Source organism: Miniopterus natalensis, chromosome X (assembly GCF_054644295.1).
Source record: "Miniopterus natalensis isolate mMinNat1 chromosome X, mMinNat1.hap1, whole genome shotgun sequence".
Lineage (NCBI taxonomy): Eukaryota > Metazoa > Chordata > Mammalia > Chiroptera > Miniopteridae > Miniopterus > Miniopterus natalensis.
In genome coordinates, this window is record NC_142103.1 from 65,002,311 (window position 1) to 65,019,487 (window position 17,177).

General features: G+C 46.2%; 1 protein-coding gene across 2 annotated transcripts in view; it reads left to right on the forward strand.

Moving 5' to 3' along the window:
• MAMLD1 (mastermind like domain containing 1) overlaps positions 1-15,704 on the forward strand; it is a 145,978-nt gene extending 130,274 nt beyond the window's left edge. For both annotated transcript variants that reach the window (XM_087829276.1, XM_087829277.1), the window contains 2 exons: positions 12,167-12,251; positions 13,491-15,704. In XM_087829276.1, coding sequence (XP_087685402.1) covers positions 12,167-12,251; positions 13,491-14,659 — 1,254 coding nt within the window. In that variant the 3' untranslated portion in view covers positions 14,660-15,704. The remainder of the gene's footprint in view (positions 1-12,166; positions 12,252-13,490) is intronic.
• The last annotated feature ends 1,473 nt before the right edge of the window (positions 15,705-17,177 follow it).

Consider the following 17,177-nt stretch of genomic DNA (forward strand, 5'->3'; position numbering starts at 1 on the left):
AGGACAGTGCTTGGAGCATTGTAAAGGTGCTGGATATATGGCAGAAGTGTTATTATTAATTAAGACTACAACTAACGAGTCTTCTGAGAAAGCATAAAATATGCAGACACTGCATATGTGTTAATTCAATTAATGCTTATGACCACCTTATGAATAAGATACAACCATTATCTCCCTTTAACAGATGAGGAAATTAAGGCAAAGAAAGTTTAAGTAACTTCCTCACAATTACATAGCCAAGAAAAGGCAAATCCATGATTCAAGCCAGACCTTTCTCCAGAGCCTGCCATTATGCCAAAGAGTTGTGCTCTCCAATACTGTAGCCAGCAGCCATATGTAGCTTTATTTATTTATTTATTTATTTATTTATTTATTTATTTATTTGAATCTAAAAACATTTTTTTTCAATTACAGTGGATATTTAATATTATTTTATATTAGCTTCAGGAGCACAGCATAGTGGTTAAACATTTACATACTTTACAAAGTTATCTCCCCCATAAGTCAAGAACTTACCTGGCATACATAATTATTATGATACTATTGGCTATATTTCATATGCTGTACTTTACATCCCCATGACTATTTTATAACTAAGAATTGTACTTCTTACTCCCTTCACTTTTTTTACCCAGCCCCTCACCCCTCCTCCCATCACATGTAGCTATTTATATTTAAATTGATTTACAGTAAATAAAAGTAAGAATTCAGTTCTTCATTTGCACTAGCCACATTTCAAGTGCTCAACTGCCACATATGGCCAGTGAGTACCATATTGGACAATGCAAGTATAGAATGTTCTGCTCTTTCTAGGAGGATTCAACATCACCTCAGAAAATTCTCTTGGACAGTATTGCTTATAGCATTTCTGGGATTCTATTCCTTACAAAAACTCAGACTTGAGTTGTATAGCTTTCTCTTATTGTTGTTAATAGACACATGGTTGTAATATATTGAAATCCCGTTTGCACTTGCCCAGGTAATAGGGTAATGGCAAGCAAGAGGCCAAGAAGTCTGACTCACATTAAGTTTTCCAGCTTTTCCAATGCATTACTTCAGATTTACAAAATGTCTCCTGTCACCTCTGTTTGACAGGTAGGGAAATTTGCCAATTTGACCAAAGATCCAGCTTCTTCCACAGGCCTTCTTTGACCTGTTTGCTATCTGAATAACATTTAATACCATAACATGTTCATCCCACTAGTGACTTGAACAACTGGGGCTGGACTCAGAAGTCAGCCCAGCCTTGAACGACCTTAGGTTTTGAGAGTCTTTGGCACGTGGGGCAAGTCTCCAGTTCCCTCTCTTGGACTTTCTCTGCTCACCTCTGCTACACATTTAGTAAAGACCAGAGAAAGGAAAGAGAGGGATTCAGGATTCGTTGTCTGAATTCCTGGATGATTCAGTCTCAGAATCTACAAGCTTCCAGAGCCAGTGGAATCATAGTTTACAACTGTAGTCTTCCCAATGTGCATCTATCTGTTTCCTTCTGAATCTCCATGGTGGAGAAGATTGGACCAATATCTAATCCAGTCAATAATTTATAAAATCCAAGCAGCTTTTATCCACTTCTTACAAAGTATTATCTTAACTTGCTGCACCAGAGCCCACTTGAACTATGGTGATGCCATAGAATAACCAACAAGGTGGAGCTCCTCCTTTATGAATGAAGGAAGACACCTGACCATTCCTCTCCATGTGCAGGGAAGGAGCCTTTGCACTTTTAAACTTAGGAGTTGCTTGGGTTTGAGTCACTCTATAACTCAGATCTAGGTCTGTACCCCACCTTGCCACTGTGTATCCCTGGTAAGCCTATCTCCACTTCCTTGTCTTGTAAACTAGAGGCAGTCTCAAATGTATATGTGCACAGAGTTCAGTGCCCAGCACATAGTGAGTGCTCAAAAATGTATTGACTGATGTTATTTTCAGTGTGATTATGATCATTCTCTGTTGTATTGATGGGTTTTATCAACACAACAGCATTGAAAAGGTATGAGTACATGTGCTTAAATGAGGGTCAAGGCTCAGTTTATCATTAATGTCCAACCCAAAAAGAGGCCAGTACAGTGTTCATTAGATTATCATCTCCCAAGTGCCTGGGACTTCATGCCAAACTCTTAACAAAGTAAAGTTGATTAAATTTTCTAAGTACAGGGGTAAGCAAAAGTAGGTTTACAGTTGTAATACAAATAAATAATACAATAATTAATAAATAATAATACAAGAATAAACTCTGTGTTTTGTGTACTCACAAATGTAAACCTGTTTTTGCCCATACCTGTATTTGCTGAGCCCCTCGCCTGTGCCAAGCACTGTCTGGGCACAAGAGAGATTTCAAGATGATTAAGATTTGGCCAAAAAGTCAGTTGGAGGTGTTCAGCCACAGGAGCTAAATCAAAGGAGAGCAGAATTCCCAGAGTGGAGGAGCTGGATCTTTAAGAATGCAAAATTCTCAGAGTGGAAACTTGGAGAAAGGGCATTCCAGGCTGGGTGAATGAAGGTGCACAAGCACAGACGGCTGAACACACGTGGCAGCCTGTCTGGAAAGCACCAAGGAAATTGGCATAACTGGAGAGTAGAGTACATTACACTATGAAACATGAAACCTGGTGGCCAAAAGGGCAAGAAGTCAAGGGGCAGAGCTTATCAGGATGCGCTTGTGTTTCTAGATAGCTGCAAGCCATTGGAAGACTTTTCAGATCAGAGGGAGGGATTTTGTGTCAACTTAAGTCCAGCAAGCTCTCTAGTAATCATGGGAAACCCAGGGTCCAGGGTACTGAGTGGGTGAGAGGTTTTTGAAATTGGGCACTACTGTCAAACACATACCCATCCTGTGGACTAAATTCTATGAAATTTGGAATTAAGTGGAACCAGTCAATCCAAGAGCTATTAATTACTACCACCAATTACTGATGGACTTGCTTTTTTGAGATTTTCAAGGAGAGAGATGGGTGTACTTTATGTTTGGAAATATATAAGAGTAGAGCTGTCCCTAACAACCTTTTCTTTGGAACTTGGACCTCACACTTAAAGGGTGTTTGTTTGGTAAGCAGTTTTTTTCTCCAAATTGAATAAAAAGGAGAATATGCACAAGCATCAGCTATAAAGCTCCTAGTCAGTCAGAGTCAAGATTGAATCTTATCTATTTTATTTCATTTTTTTTAACTGGGATTGGACTGGTCTTTACACTGCCTCCTCCCATTCTGCCCCACCTGAATGAGTGGATCCAGGCCCACTTCCAATCGCTGCTTAATGGAAATGTGGGGTTATCTTTTGCCACTGGTAATTCCCATGTGCTATCTGCAATTGTTTCTACCTGATGAACTACTGAGGCACTGCACACGTATGTTAATGCCTATGGGGGAGTCTTATTCCTTGACCCATCACAAATATCCTACAGGTAACATGAAGCTACCAGGGATTTCTGAGCAAAATTTACAAATAAGCCACATTCGTTGTTTTTAGAGTGTGTCCTCATGGAATGGGCAAATAATCAAAACTCTAGTAATATTTGCATTTTAGAACTGTAAAAATTTCAATATGGCTATAAAATCATGTTTAAGATGATCAAGGAGATAAGTATGCAGACCTAAAGAGTTGTTAATTGTAGAAAGCAATGTTTCTGCTTATGTCTCAGATGACCTTGATCCAAAGACAATTGGAGCTTGATGCAGTGAAACTGGAGATGGCCAGTGAGCTCAGCTCTGTACTGAACCCCACCCTAAGTGGAGGAGCACTGGGTCCTCCACAGTCGGTACACCATCAAATGGCAAAGAAGTTTTCTTTCCCAAGTGCATTGAGTTTACTTCCTAAGAATATTTCTTGTTGCTTTTCAATTTTGTTTTGTTTGGGGGGAGGGTATAATTTCTAAACCTTTCCAGGTATTAGATTATCTTTCTAGATAACTACTCATCTTTAAGTAGTTATAATTTGTTGTTTAAAAAAAAAAAAACACAAAAAACTGCATGTAGCCCCCTTGTAAAACCTTGACTGTAATTTTCTCAGTGGCATATTTTAACAGTTTACATCTCAAAACTTGTTTTCATATGGCAAGTTAATGACTACACACACACACACACACACACACACACACACACACACACACACACCATGGCAAACTTCTTGTGGGTTTGGGAACCAGGTAAACCTTGGTTTGCATCCCACTCCACTACTAACTAGCTGTGTGACTTTGTGCAACTCAGTTAACCTCTCTGGGCCTCATTGTCTTCATCTGTAAAATAAAGACAACAATAGTTCCTGCCTCATGTACAGATTGAATGAGTTGGAATATTGAAAGCACTTGAGTTCTTGCTTGGTGCATAGCAAATGCTTAGTAAATTTAGTAGTGGCAATTTTTATTGTTGATCAAATAATGCATCCGCCTATCTAATGATCTATCGTCCACTGCAGATATCGCGCACAGTAGATGTTTAGTGTTTATTGCAGTGAATCAAATTGATTCTAACTGTTTAGCTTAGATTTGGGGGATAAATATTTTCCTTTCTACTGGGATGTTTGGTAGGAGATGCAGATGATCACTTGCAGCTTGGGTATTAAAAGCATGAGTGTGAAGAGGCTGTCTCACATAGAAAGAAGAACTCATCAAGGCAGGCTTTTTTGGACACCATTGTTGCCAAGCGCTCGGTGTGCTTCCCAGGATGTCAGAGCTACATCAGTAGCTCATTTGAGTCTTGAAGCTTTCTCTACACATGGATACCAAGTGTAGGGGTTTTAATTGCCTTTAGTTGAAAGAATTAGGTTATACATTCAATTCTGATGAAATTCCCGTCTTGTAAAACATGGTGGAAAGGGGGGTCCTGGCAAGGAGAAGTGCAGTGAGGACTGTTGTGAGATTTCCACTTGACTGTGTGGTTTTGCGCTCACCATTCGGTTTTGCAGATTCCTCAGTATGTCTACACACATACCTACAAACCAATTTAGAACTGTGTGCTCTGTTGTGGGGGTCAGAGGGTAAAGAGGGATTGAGATTGGTCAAGGTCATTGCCAATGAAACAGCTATCTGACCTAGCTTTACTCCCATTTCCAACAAGGCAGAGGATTCTTAACTGAGATTCACGGATGGATATTAAGTGGTCCAGAAAACCCCTGAAATTATATGTAAAATGTTAATGGGTTGGGAAGAGGAAGACACCACTGTGCTTTTTCTGTGGAGAGAGACCATAGCTTTTAACTGATTCTCAAAGGAGTCTGTGACCCAAGACAATTAAAACTGCAAAGTTGTTTGGTTTTGTTGCCCCAGACGAATTGGTATGTATTACCCAAAGGACCCAGTTAAATGGTCAAGGAAGTGACAAGATCAGTCACAACTATTTTGTGGCCAAGCAGCTGATGGATTGTTCAATCGGTTGTTGTAGAGTCATATAGACAAAGCCTACAAGCTTGGGGAAGCCAGGCACCCCCAGGTCATCCTCGGGCGACAGCCCCCATCCTGCCAGGCCCTGGGGAGTGAATCCTTCCTGCCCAGCAGCTCCTTTGCTCATGAGCTGGCCCAAGTCACCTCCTCCTACAGCACCTCAGAGCCAGCGCCCTGGGGCGGCTGGGATCCGAAGGCCTGGAAGCAGGTGCCTGCTTCACTACTGCCTAGCTGCGACACTGTAGGTAAGTCACTTCCCCTGAGCCTCGCTTTCCTCATCTGTCAACGGGGCACAGTTCCCTGCTCAGCCTGCCCACCTGCTTCATAGGGTTGTTGGGAGGAACACAGGAGGTGACAGCCCATAAAGCTCTGTACACCTAAGAGGAATTTCTAATGCTTTCTCTACTGTGTCCCGGCCAGTCTTTGACAGAGAGAACACCCAAGCAAGCCGAGTGCTCCAGGTGCCTCAGCCTCACCTCCAGGAAAATGAGTGGGGATTGCCCCAGGTGCAGTTACTCCCTCCCTACTGTCCACCTTCCAGCACCCCATTTCCTTCCCCGCCTATCTGTCCCTGCAGCCGGATTGTGAGCCCAAGGGGGACAGGGGCTGCACTTCTGCACCTTAAATCCCCCCAGTGCCTGCCTGCTCCATACCTAGTGGGTGTTCAGAAATTGCCTCTCCTGACAGCAAACTGCTGTGGACTCTGCACCCAGAGGTGTTCCTTGACACTACCCAAGATTCACACAACCTAAAAGTGAGAAGTTGGATTTCCCCACTGGAGTACTGGCAGCCTGGGAAGGGCAGGCAGAAGGAATCCAAGTCAAGCCTGTCCAACATGCTATGTGTTAGGATCCTCCTGAAAAGTCTAGGAGTGGCTTGACTTGCCCTAATGAGTCACATTAGTGGCCATGAAAGCAAGATGGAGGACACCAGCCAGAATGGGCCTTTGCAGAGTATTTCATTTGGATCATGGAGTTGTTGTTCTGGTACATGAAATACCAGTGTGCACAGGATGTGCAGAGAAGACTGGAGAAATGAGCATTGCTAAGTGACAGTGATCAGAAGATGGTCATCAGGCTGAAAGGGCCTCCTAGATTCTGGCCTTTAATGGAAATTCTGCTTTCTTATGTACAGCTTTGTTCTCTTTATCTGCCTGCCCTGCCCTGCCCTGAAAGAACAAGCAGTGCTTTTCTTTCAAGGAGTATTGATTTTTTCTCTTTTTTTCCCCTTTTTTCTGTGTACTCTCAGAGTCACAGTGCTCTTTAGCTGAAACCTGAGAAATCTTGTCCAGCACAAAGCTGCCAGGGAAACAGAATTGGCAAAAACAGATGGGGACGCTGTCCACTCAGGATGTCACTGTCTTTGGAAATAAAAAACAAGAGGATCCCAGCTAGCTTGCCTCGTGAATTCCTATCTTCACCCCCACTTACGTCTACCCAAGCCAATGCCTTCTATCCAGCAGTGAAAGACTGGGAAGATGCTTGGCTCCCTAATCTTCCCTATGAAGCTTTGGAAGTTGGACCCACCTAGGGGCTCTTTGAGGGAGAGTACCTTGCCAGCTCAGCCTGTTATTCAGGAAGGCCAGACTCAGTGGGAGACAGAGGAGGCAGGCACCACAGGGGAAAAAGAAAGGCAAGCTGCAAAGACATTTGTTTCCTCTGCCTCAGGATATTCCCAGCATTTAGACCAAGCCCTTCTGGGACCAGGCAGTCCTGAAATCACCGAGGAGACCAGAGAGGAGTCAAAATAGAGTTCACGCTGTTGGAGTTCAAGTAGAAAGAGAGAAAATAAAGAATAAAACAGCTGACCTACAGCTCTCTGCCATTTGCTTTTGATGCCATTGCTTTCATGAAGGCCCCATTGACAGCTTCAGACTGGTTCAAACCCCAAGGTCACCATGGGAAAGGTCCCTGGCTCTTGTACAAGGAGCCCAGAGGGGCAAAGAAAGACACCAGCAAGCTAGTACTGACCTCAGTTTTGCCTAGCTTAGAGAACCTTGTGGCAAGTTCTGATTTACCTTCAGGGACCCAAGCCCTGACCTGAGGTTTCTGGTGTCCTCCCCACACTCCAGTCCACTCCTGATCCCTTCACACATCGTATTTTCTTTAGAAGATGTATAGCCATCTGAAATGACCTTTGGTTGACTTACATGTGTCTTGTCAATCTCCCCTCCACTGTAAACTCCATAAAAGTAGAGAAGCACAGTGCTGTCTCCATGCCTGGAAAAGAGCCTGGCCCAAAGTAAACCCACAAGAAATGTTTGTCAGCTGACTGACGAACATGGTAGGCTGCCAAGGAATCCCTCTCTTCCTATTCCATATTTGGGCAGGTTCATTCTGGGGGACCAGAGTCAATGAGGCCCACACCTTGCAGGCTGCATTTGGGCAGGGAAAGTCATTGATCAAGGCAATACAAAAGGGCAGGTGTTCGGCAGACTCCCCTCATCCAAAATCTTGGCCTCAGGTTCACAGGGAGAAGTGGCCTGGTGGCACACCTATCACTCCTGATGGTGTGGCCTCCTCTGAAAGCATTCTGGAGAAACCAAGTCACAGACTCTAAGAGACAGGAGGGACTAGGAAATGAACCTTACCTGTCATTCACTATAGAAAGCCTCTGTAGTTTCTGCAGAACACCTGAGGATAATCTTCGTTTAAAAGCATCCACACCCCTCAAACAGGGCTTCTGATGGAAGTGTCTACATTGCCTTCATCCATGGGCCATGGCAAGTCTGAGGTGTCCCCATCCATATGGGTGTAGGAGCCCCCAGAAATCAGGTCTTGATTTCATAATCTCCATGCAGAATACTGTCTTCTTGTCATTTTAAAGGAAAGTCAGAAGAGTGGGTGAGATGTCTCCAAATCTGATTTTCAAAACTACAAACGGTGTTTTCCTAGTGGAATAATAAACAAACAAACCCAGACACCAGAGCTCATTAACCTTTGAACCTCTAATACATAGCTAAGTGCTTTCTGCTGTAGGGTAGGGTAGCTCAGTGTGGGAGCACTCATGGGCTGTATTTCCTGGGAAAGGAGACTGGAGTTTCCTAGTGGTAGAAAAAAATCTCTCCTTCTCTTCCTCCTTTCCCCCCCTCCTCCACTCCCTCTTACTCTTCCTCCTCCTCCTTCTACTTCTCCTTATTCTCTCCCTCTCTCCCCATCCTGTCCTCTTGTTTTTCCCCTTTCCCTCTCATTTTTCTCCCTTTCCCCTCCCTCTCTTCTTCCCCCTCCCCTCTTTTTTCCTTCCCTTCTCCCTCTCTCTTTCCCTCCTTCCCTGAATCAATGTGCTGTACATAATAAGGCTTTGAATCCATTCCTTGGCGTCCCCCAGAAGCTATTCCATTGTAATCCACTTCCCAGTCATAATGCTCTTCTCCTGGGGATCACCAGGCCAGTAACTTCAGTCTAAAGCCTGCTGAAATCCAGAAATCTTTTGTGGGCATCTGTGTGTGAGTCCTGCTGATCAGCTGCCCCATCCCATCCCCCATCCCTCTTTGCTTGATTAATTGGTTGAATCAGTCTTGAGAACATCCCCTGCAGTGGTGAGAAGCATCCATGGTGATTCCATGGGACTTTCAGGAACCATTCACCTGTGATGACTGAAAAGCAAAGCTGACAGAGCACCTGTCCTGGTCTGCAGCTGGCGGGGGCAGGGGGAGGACTGGGGCTGTGTTGGACTCAACTGTGCCAGGGGATAGCAGTGAGGTTTGGGCCAGCCTTTTGAAATCTCTCTTGACTAGCACACAGATGAAGCACTAGCCCTGCCAAAGCCCCCACATATGGACCATGGTTTTGCAGCTTCCTGAGCATCAGAAAGAAGCTTCCAGAAAAACAACTCTATGATTTCCCAGGTTGCCATTCTGGCTGAAATGTGGTCTCTTGGCCCAGCAGGACTGGGAGGAGCTATGACAGAAGATCCCTGGCCCTAGTTCTCTGGGAGACTTCCTGCTGGCACCAACCCAAGCTCACCCATGTGACTAGCATGGGGGAAGCACGTGTAGGCTTGAAAAGGACCCACCAACACTGCCCTGTCAATGTGCTGCCCTGTCAGCACAATAGGACCCAGTACCATGACAATTACAGCCTTTGAAAAATGAGTGATTTGATGACCTCCTCCAATAAGCATGCTTATGAAAATCCACAGGTTGCCTAGGACATCCTCCATAAGTGTCCTAAGCAGTAATTTTCAGCCACCCCTTCCTCCTAGGCACCAAAAACAGTTGTCATTTCCTGTTTTCTCCATTTTCCAAAGATTCTAATTGTCAGTGTCAAAAAGCAACAACTGTTTTCTTGGGGCTTATCTTTGAAGCACATTGATTCAGAACAAAGTATGGAGGCCTCCATCTGCAAAACAAATGAAGCAGTCTCTTAGGGAGGCTTGGAGAGAATGCCCTGGCTGCTGGACCAGGGACAACAGGCCCAGAACACAGGGCTGGGAGTGCCCTGGATGACCCCAGAGGTATTAAGAGACCCCGCTTGACAGCAGTGCTGTAGTACCCTAGAGGGCGTGGCCCACAGGCTGGATGTCAAGTGTGTGCTTTGGACTTGGGTGTATATCTAACCATGCCACTAGCCAAGGTTTCCCCTTCAACTCTGGATGCTGTGGGCTTTGTGCTTCCTTAGATGAATACTAGCCAACACTCATCTTCCCCCTGTAACCCTGAACTATTTGAGAAGCACTCTTTTATCTGTCAGACACTACCCAGTTCCTCTGCCCTCTGACTTTGGTTTCCCATGCCTTTGAGGTGTCTTTCCTCTCTGCCTCTTTCCTTTGAGGCTCTTCTGTCCTTCCCCTGCTTTTTCTTTGGTTACACTCTGTAGCTTCCACCAGCCCCCAGCTCCAGCCCCCACCCCCATACAACTGTGTTATTTGATGAAACTAACGGAGGAGCCAATGGAGAAAGAGTTGGGGTCAGTGTAGACTTAGCCAGCCACAGGAGCCAGTTCCCAGAAGCAGCAGGCTGGACAGGCAGAGGCACTGTGTCTGCAGTTAAGAGGCATAGCACTTCCTAGCCATGTTGCATTGGGCAGGTCATGTAACCTTTCTGTCTGAGCCTAAGATATCATGTGAGTAAGCTGGGTCCATAGATCTTCTGCCTTTATCTCCTAAGGCTGGTGTAAGGGTAGAAGGGAAGAGCACAAGTGAAAGGGCTGCCATAGAAATGCCTGCTTATCCTGAGCCGCATCTCAGACAGATCCTAATGCTCCCACCCCCTTCCTGATGGCGTGGCCTTGGGAGGTCATATGGCCCCTGTACTCCTCAGTGTCCAAATCAGTATCACTGGGATAATAGCATGCCTACTTTAAAGGGTTGTTGCAACATAAGGTAAAGTAATGGATGCAAAGTGCTCAGTACAGTGAGCATGCATAAAAGCATGACTGTCCTCTCCATGCTTTAGCAAGAAGAGGGCAGCTCCATGGGCTGGCTGAGAAACAGAACCTCCACTGCCCACATCCCAACAGCCTCAGGGAGGGGGGCAAGAGCTTGAACAGAAGGTAGACTAAGGCCAAGATGGTGAAATAGCTTCTAGTGTAGTCTGCCCAGTGCCATGTGTTCGTCCTCTCTCCTTGGCAGGAACTGAAGTCAGGAACTGCCTCCAGGCCTGGGAGCCGGGCACTGTCTCAAGTGCCAACCTTCTTCCTGCCCCCATCCCATGCCCCAACATCAGCCCTCTAAGTGCAGAAAAGCAGGCCATCCCATGTGGTAGGGTCAAGTCTTCTGGCATCTAGGGGGATGGAGCTCAGAAAGTGGATTCAGAGGGGTGTGCTCCCTGATGGAGCTGCCTTGGTTGTCAGCACACTTGTGAGCAGGCTTCTTGAGAAGGGGGAAGGGATGGCAGTGGATAAACACTGGACTGGGAGTCAGAACTGGATCCCAGTCACAACCTGGCACCGAATTGCTGAGAGTCTCTGTGCAAGGGACAAGTCATGCCTTCCACGTGCCCTCATCTGGTTCTCTAGGAACTGTCTCCTTGAGTTTCTCCCACACTCTGTGCTGGGACTGCAGCCCTGAAGCTTGACTCCTCTTGTCCACTCAGCTTGGAAATGGAGACAGGAAGCTCACCCCAATTGTCCATGCTGCAGCCAATATTCTGGGTGTTTGACAGTGCATCCATCTGACCATATGATCATCCTGTTGTTCATGCCAGGACCACCCAGAACAATCCTTGGCCCTTTCCTCATAACAGCCCAGCAGAAGCTGGGTACTCACTACCACATAGCCCCAAAATCCCTGGTTTGCACAGCCATTTCTTGTCTGTGTGGTTTGGAATCCAAGCCCTACCCCAATCACTTAGAGTCCTCTGAATGCAGCCAGTTTGCCTGGGTCTCTCTCATACTGGCATGCCCAGACTTTTGTCAGCACTATAGACATGGTCTGGCCAAGACAGAGTAGTGTAGGACTGTCACCTCCCTCCTACATACTCTGCTTCTATTAATGTGACCTAATGTTACATTTGCTCTTTTGGTGACCATATCTCACTGCTGACCCATCCTGAACAGGATATCCAGAATGCCTAAATCTTTTTCAATGTGCTCTTGCTATTAAGCTCTGTATCTCCAGCCCCATCCTATACTGTCACAGTTGGTTTTTTAATCCAGGTTGCAGAATCCTACTTTTATGTATACCTGTGGAGTTTTGCTTGGGAGGGTGGGGCATGCATGCAAGTGTGTGTTGGCATGTTTACTCATGCTTTCTGCTACACCAAAGCCAAGTCTTGAGTCCCCACACAGTGATCCCAAGGCAAATATTTCTTGGTAGCCATATTCTAACACTTCATTTTCATCTTCTGTTTAGCAAGAGAAACAGAGATCAGGTCTTATGGCAATGACCCCTGAACAGCAGAGTGCGTATATCACTCAACAGATGAATCAATTTCAAGGTAAGCAGTTAAGATCAATCTTCCCAAAGGGACAAGCTATGGGGGTGTGGTATGTGAGGGTGGGGTGCGAATTCACCCCAGAGTAAGGAGTTACTGTGGGTGTTTCTGAAAGCAGCACCTTGGTTGGGCCTCTCACACTGGAAACTTAAGTAGGATACCAATTGAAGGTCAGATCTTAATGACTGATATCAATATTTAATTCAAGAGTTTGATTAAATCAGGCACCATAAAGCAGTTATTCTCAATGGGAGAAGGGCACACCCCCTAGGGTTTTATCAGAATCAATTGAGGGCTGTCACAACCCCAGGATTCTGATCCTGCCCTTCTTTCCCCCACCTCAATGACCTTCTATTCTAACGGGATCCTGGACCATCTCTCAGGTGTAGGCAATGGAAAGGGGGTTGAAGCTGTGTCTCAAAGAGTCTGTGGTGGGGGGCTCCCAGAGCCTCCACAGATAGCAGAGGTCCCTGCCTTACCATGACATCTATGAATGTGATCAACTTATCAGTCGGGGATACAGCTGTTTGAAAAAATAAAACAGGTAATGGTTCCTACTTCTTGGGGCTTCCAGACTAGTTGGGGAGACATGCGGTAAGCAATCCTTACTAGCCAGTAGTGGCATTATGCAAGACCAAGGGTGCTCTCACCTGGAGCTCAGCAAAGGCTGCTTGCCCTCCAACAGGTGGCCAGCATCTTTATTTTAGCCAATGCCATCATCATGCTATTGCTCCTCCATTCTTGTGCAAAAACCCTTGTTCCTTTGAGCCTAACACCAGCTGAATATCCCACCTACCCAGGTCAGGCACACTTCAGCTGTAGAGACAAGGAAGACAAGTTCCAGGAAGGCCATTCCATCTGTCAAGGGATCAGCAATGCCAGGCCTGCATACAGAGGACTGAGTATAAAAGCAGACTGAGTCCCTGGCCTTATGGAGCATACAATCTACTTGAAAAAACAGACAGATAAGCTGACATTTTTCGTCCAACATTATCTGTACTTGATGGGGGGGTAGGGGTGTGTGAGCACAAACCCAGGAGTCTAAGAGGGCTCCCTAGAAGGACTGAAGTCCGGGCTGAGGGTAGAAGAACAACGGGGAGAAGAGTTGGGGAACAGGGGATGCTCAGTAGGAGCCAAGGGTAGAAGGGGAGAAATTGGTGCTAAGCTGGCACTCCCCATCAGCAACTGCAACCAAAATTAAGGATGCCTTTGGAATTGACCCTGCCTTCTCTCTTCCTGTAGCCATCCAAGAACAAGTCACCTCCAAGTCTAGCCAGACCAAGGAAAGCCCCCCTTCCAGCCAGCACATAATGCTACCCAGATCTGAGCTCCTTCAGAACAATCTGAGTCCAGGAATGATCTCACCCAGCCATCACCAAAGCCATGAGGGCATGATCTTCTCCCATGAGGGCATGATCTCACCGACCCCAGGCAAAAAGCAAGGAATTTTCAACTCCGGCTCCCTACTTCCCATACCCTCACGCTCAGGCCAGAACCCCCTAGGCAGCCTTGGTTCAATCTGCCAACATACAGAGATGCCCAAGGCCTCCCCCTCACGAGTGCTACTGCCAGGGTTCTGTCCCAGACCTCTGGGAAGCCAACCCTTGAGTCCCCACCAGCTCAGACAGCCTTGTGTGCCAAGAATGTCCACCATGTTCAACAATGCCACATGGGTGGCATCAGCAACTACAACCCCAGCAGTCTCAAGGGCACCACCTCGGAGCCAAATAGGTAATAGCATCCAGCAGCAATTTAATAGCAACTCTATGTTCACAAAGGCACCTGTGAGAGTCTCCCTGGTAACCCCATCCTGTCCATCACAGCAGGCAGTCATGCCTCCCAATCAGGGGACCCAAGGAGACAGGCCTGGCCAGAAGGTGAATGCTGCCTTGACCAACCCCAGCTTTGGCCTCAGACAGAGCCCAGTGCTGGGTCCTGTGCCTGTGCTGAATTCCTCCAAGTCCCTCCAGCAGGGCATAGCCAGCTTTGGCCCCATGAGTCCCATACAGGGCATCGAGCCACCGCCAAGCTATGTGGCTGCTGCTGCTGCCGCTGCCGCTGCCACCTTTGCCATCACTGCTAGCCAGTCCCCAGGTCCATTCAACAGAATGGATCCCCCTACTGAGCTGCCACCCTATGACTTTTTGCCCCAGCCCCAGCCCCCACTAAATGATCTGATTTCACCACCTGACTGCAGTGAGGTAGATTTCATTGAAACTCTCTTGAAAGGCTCCAGCATGAGCCCAGATGAAGACTGGGTGTGTAACCTGAGGCTGATCGATGACATTCTGGAAGAGCAGCATGCTGCTGCTCAAAATGTCACAGCCCAGACTGCTGGCCAAGTCACCCAGAATAGCCAGGATAGCATCCCCAACATTGATATCACTTTAGGGAGTGGTGTGAATCCATAGCAAATTCACAACCTGCCCCAGACAGCCACACAAGTGTTTCCTTGTTACAATCTGAGTGGCATCAGTCCATGCCCATCCCTCTCTCTACCTGCAACAAAATGGAAGGCTGGTGATTTTTCAAAATACCTGTATATATTTGAAAATTTTGTAAATGGTTTTCCTAAACATTAATGACAGAAGTATTTATACTTCCTTCTGTGACTTTGTAAATAAAGTGACAACTTTCGTTTCAGTACAGTTGTGTTGATTTTGTATTGTTTGTGTTTATTATACATGCATGCTGTGTTGTTCACTACAGTGATATCAAATAAGCCAGATGTCTGAGTCGCTTATGGTTCTGATGCAATAGGATATGTGGATGTGACCAAGAGGTGTTGTACAAGCTGACAAATGCCACATAGAAAACTAGAAAACCACTTGGCCATTTATTGCCATTTTCACTGAAAATTTGATCACTTGGTGTAATTCTTGATCCCTTTTGCAAACCTGTCAGTCTCTGTTAGCTCTTTCCTGATAAGCACATTACAGCAGAAGCTGCTTTTATTGTAAGTGCTCCACAGAGGAAATTTGCTAGGAGGCTGAGAGGGTTCTATAGATTTGAGAAAGGTGAAGAGAGAATATGAGTTGAACACTCTCTGAGCTGTCAACCTTGAGGATCTAGAGTGCCTCTCTATCATTCAGACAAGAGAACCTCAGCTTTGCACCTCTACAGAGGCACCCTTGCAGGGTGAAGGTGAGATGTTCCTGGTTTAAAGCCTTTCAGTACTTGTTTTGATGTAAGGCTTTGTGGTGGGGGGCAGTCTATAAACATTAATCCTTGATTTTTGGTTTGTCTTTGATGGTTTCAATCTGCAGTTATCACCATGTATATTTCAGTGTCTGTTACAGAAAACCCACATCCTCTGTCCTGTAAACTTTTCTCAATGTTCAGACTCTATGTAATCACATTTTAATTGCCACCTCGTATTTCATCTCTTCGTTTTAAATCTGGCATCTCTTTCAAACCAGAACATTTTTTTTCTTCCTTCTGTAATAAACAGCCAGGAGAAAAGTGCCTCCGTTTTCATTTTTCAAGGGATCATTCAGTACCTGCAAATCCAGGTCAATGAAGCCAGCCAGTGCCTTCCTTTGGCTTTTTCAGAGGCTACTGATGCCCAGAACGTCGGAAAGATGTTGCAGGGAGGGGAGTGGGGTGAGAAGTTTATGTAGGCAAGCTGGGATCTTTTCACATCACAGCGTAGAGACTTGTCATTTGGTGTCTCAGCCCCTCATTTCATAGAGGAGGAAACAGAATGGAAGGCCACTAAGTTAACTTCACTGGGGGGCAAGGAGAGGCTTGCACTGAGAATCTAAACTCTGCACCACCATCTTCTTTCAGTTGAGAGGGTAACACCTTAATAAAGTGTCAACTCCTCCCATGTAAAACACATCCATATAGAGCAGCTGGAGATGAGGAGGTGTACCCTGAGGCAGGTGGTATATCTGCTGCACAGGAGAATGAGGTTTTTTCACTTCTCAAAGACAATCAACAGGGTCCTGGTGAAGTCACTGGGCAGCTGAGCACCCCTGCAATGAGGGGGGGGGCAAGGAGGGATATCCCGCCTCCCATTCCCCAAAGCCCTTATCATCATGAATGCTAGAACAGGAAGAGTTCAGTAGGCTGGAGTGTGAGGCCACAGGGGTGCAGGGGTCCCCACTGCTTAGCTTTACATTCAAGACCACAGCAGAAGGAGAGTCTTTACTCCAGTTTACCTGACTGTCCAAACCTTGCCAAGCTCCACCCAGTCCCCTTTAGCCCACCCCTTCCTGCCCCCCAGAATTTGCAGCAAGTGGGTTGGCTGCCTGTTGTTTCCTATTTAAACTACACAAAAACAACAGGGACTCCTGTCACCCCACAGTAGAGCCACTCCTCAGAGCAAGAAAGTGGCTTCCACAGATCTTCATCTGAATTTGGCTTATGGTTGGGCCTCATTTCCAGGGAACCCTAATAAGATGGCTGGAAACTGTGTGTCTCCCAGGGGCGTTCAGGAGGTGAGGCACAGGTGACAGGGGTTGCAGGTGGAACCGCATCTCCCCAAAGGTAGTGAGGAAGCTAGCTGGATCACCACTTCCCCATGTCCTATAAAAGCACAGCTGAAGCTCCAGTTGGGATCAGATGTAGTAACAATGGAATACATCACATTTATTCCCCTAATTGGCTGGGAGAGTTTTTATACTTCATCCTCAAGGTACAAAATGTTCCAACATGCCCTAGCCTATTTGGCTCAGTGGTTAGAGCGTCGGCCCGTGGACTGAAGGGTCCTGGGTTCGATTCGGGCCAAGGGCAAGTGCCTCGGTTGCAGGCTTGATTCCTGGCCCCAGTCAGGGGTGTGTGCGGGAGGCAGCCAATTGATATATCCCTCTCACATCGATGTTTCTCTCTCTCTCCCTTCCACTTTCTCTGAAAAGCAATGGAAAAAATATCCTCAGGTGAGGATTTAAAACAACAACAACAAAAAACACTTTAAAAAAGGTCCGA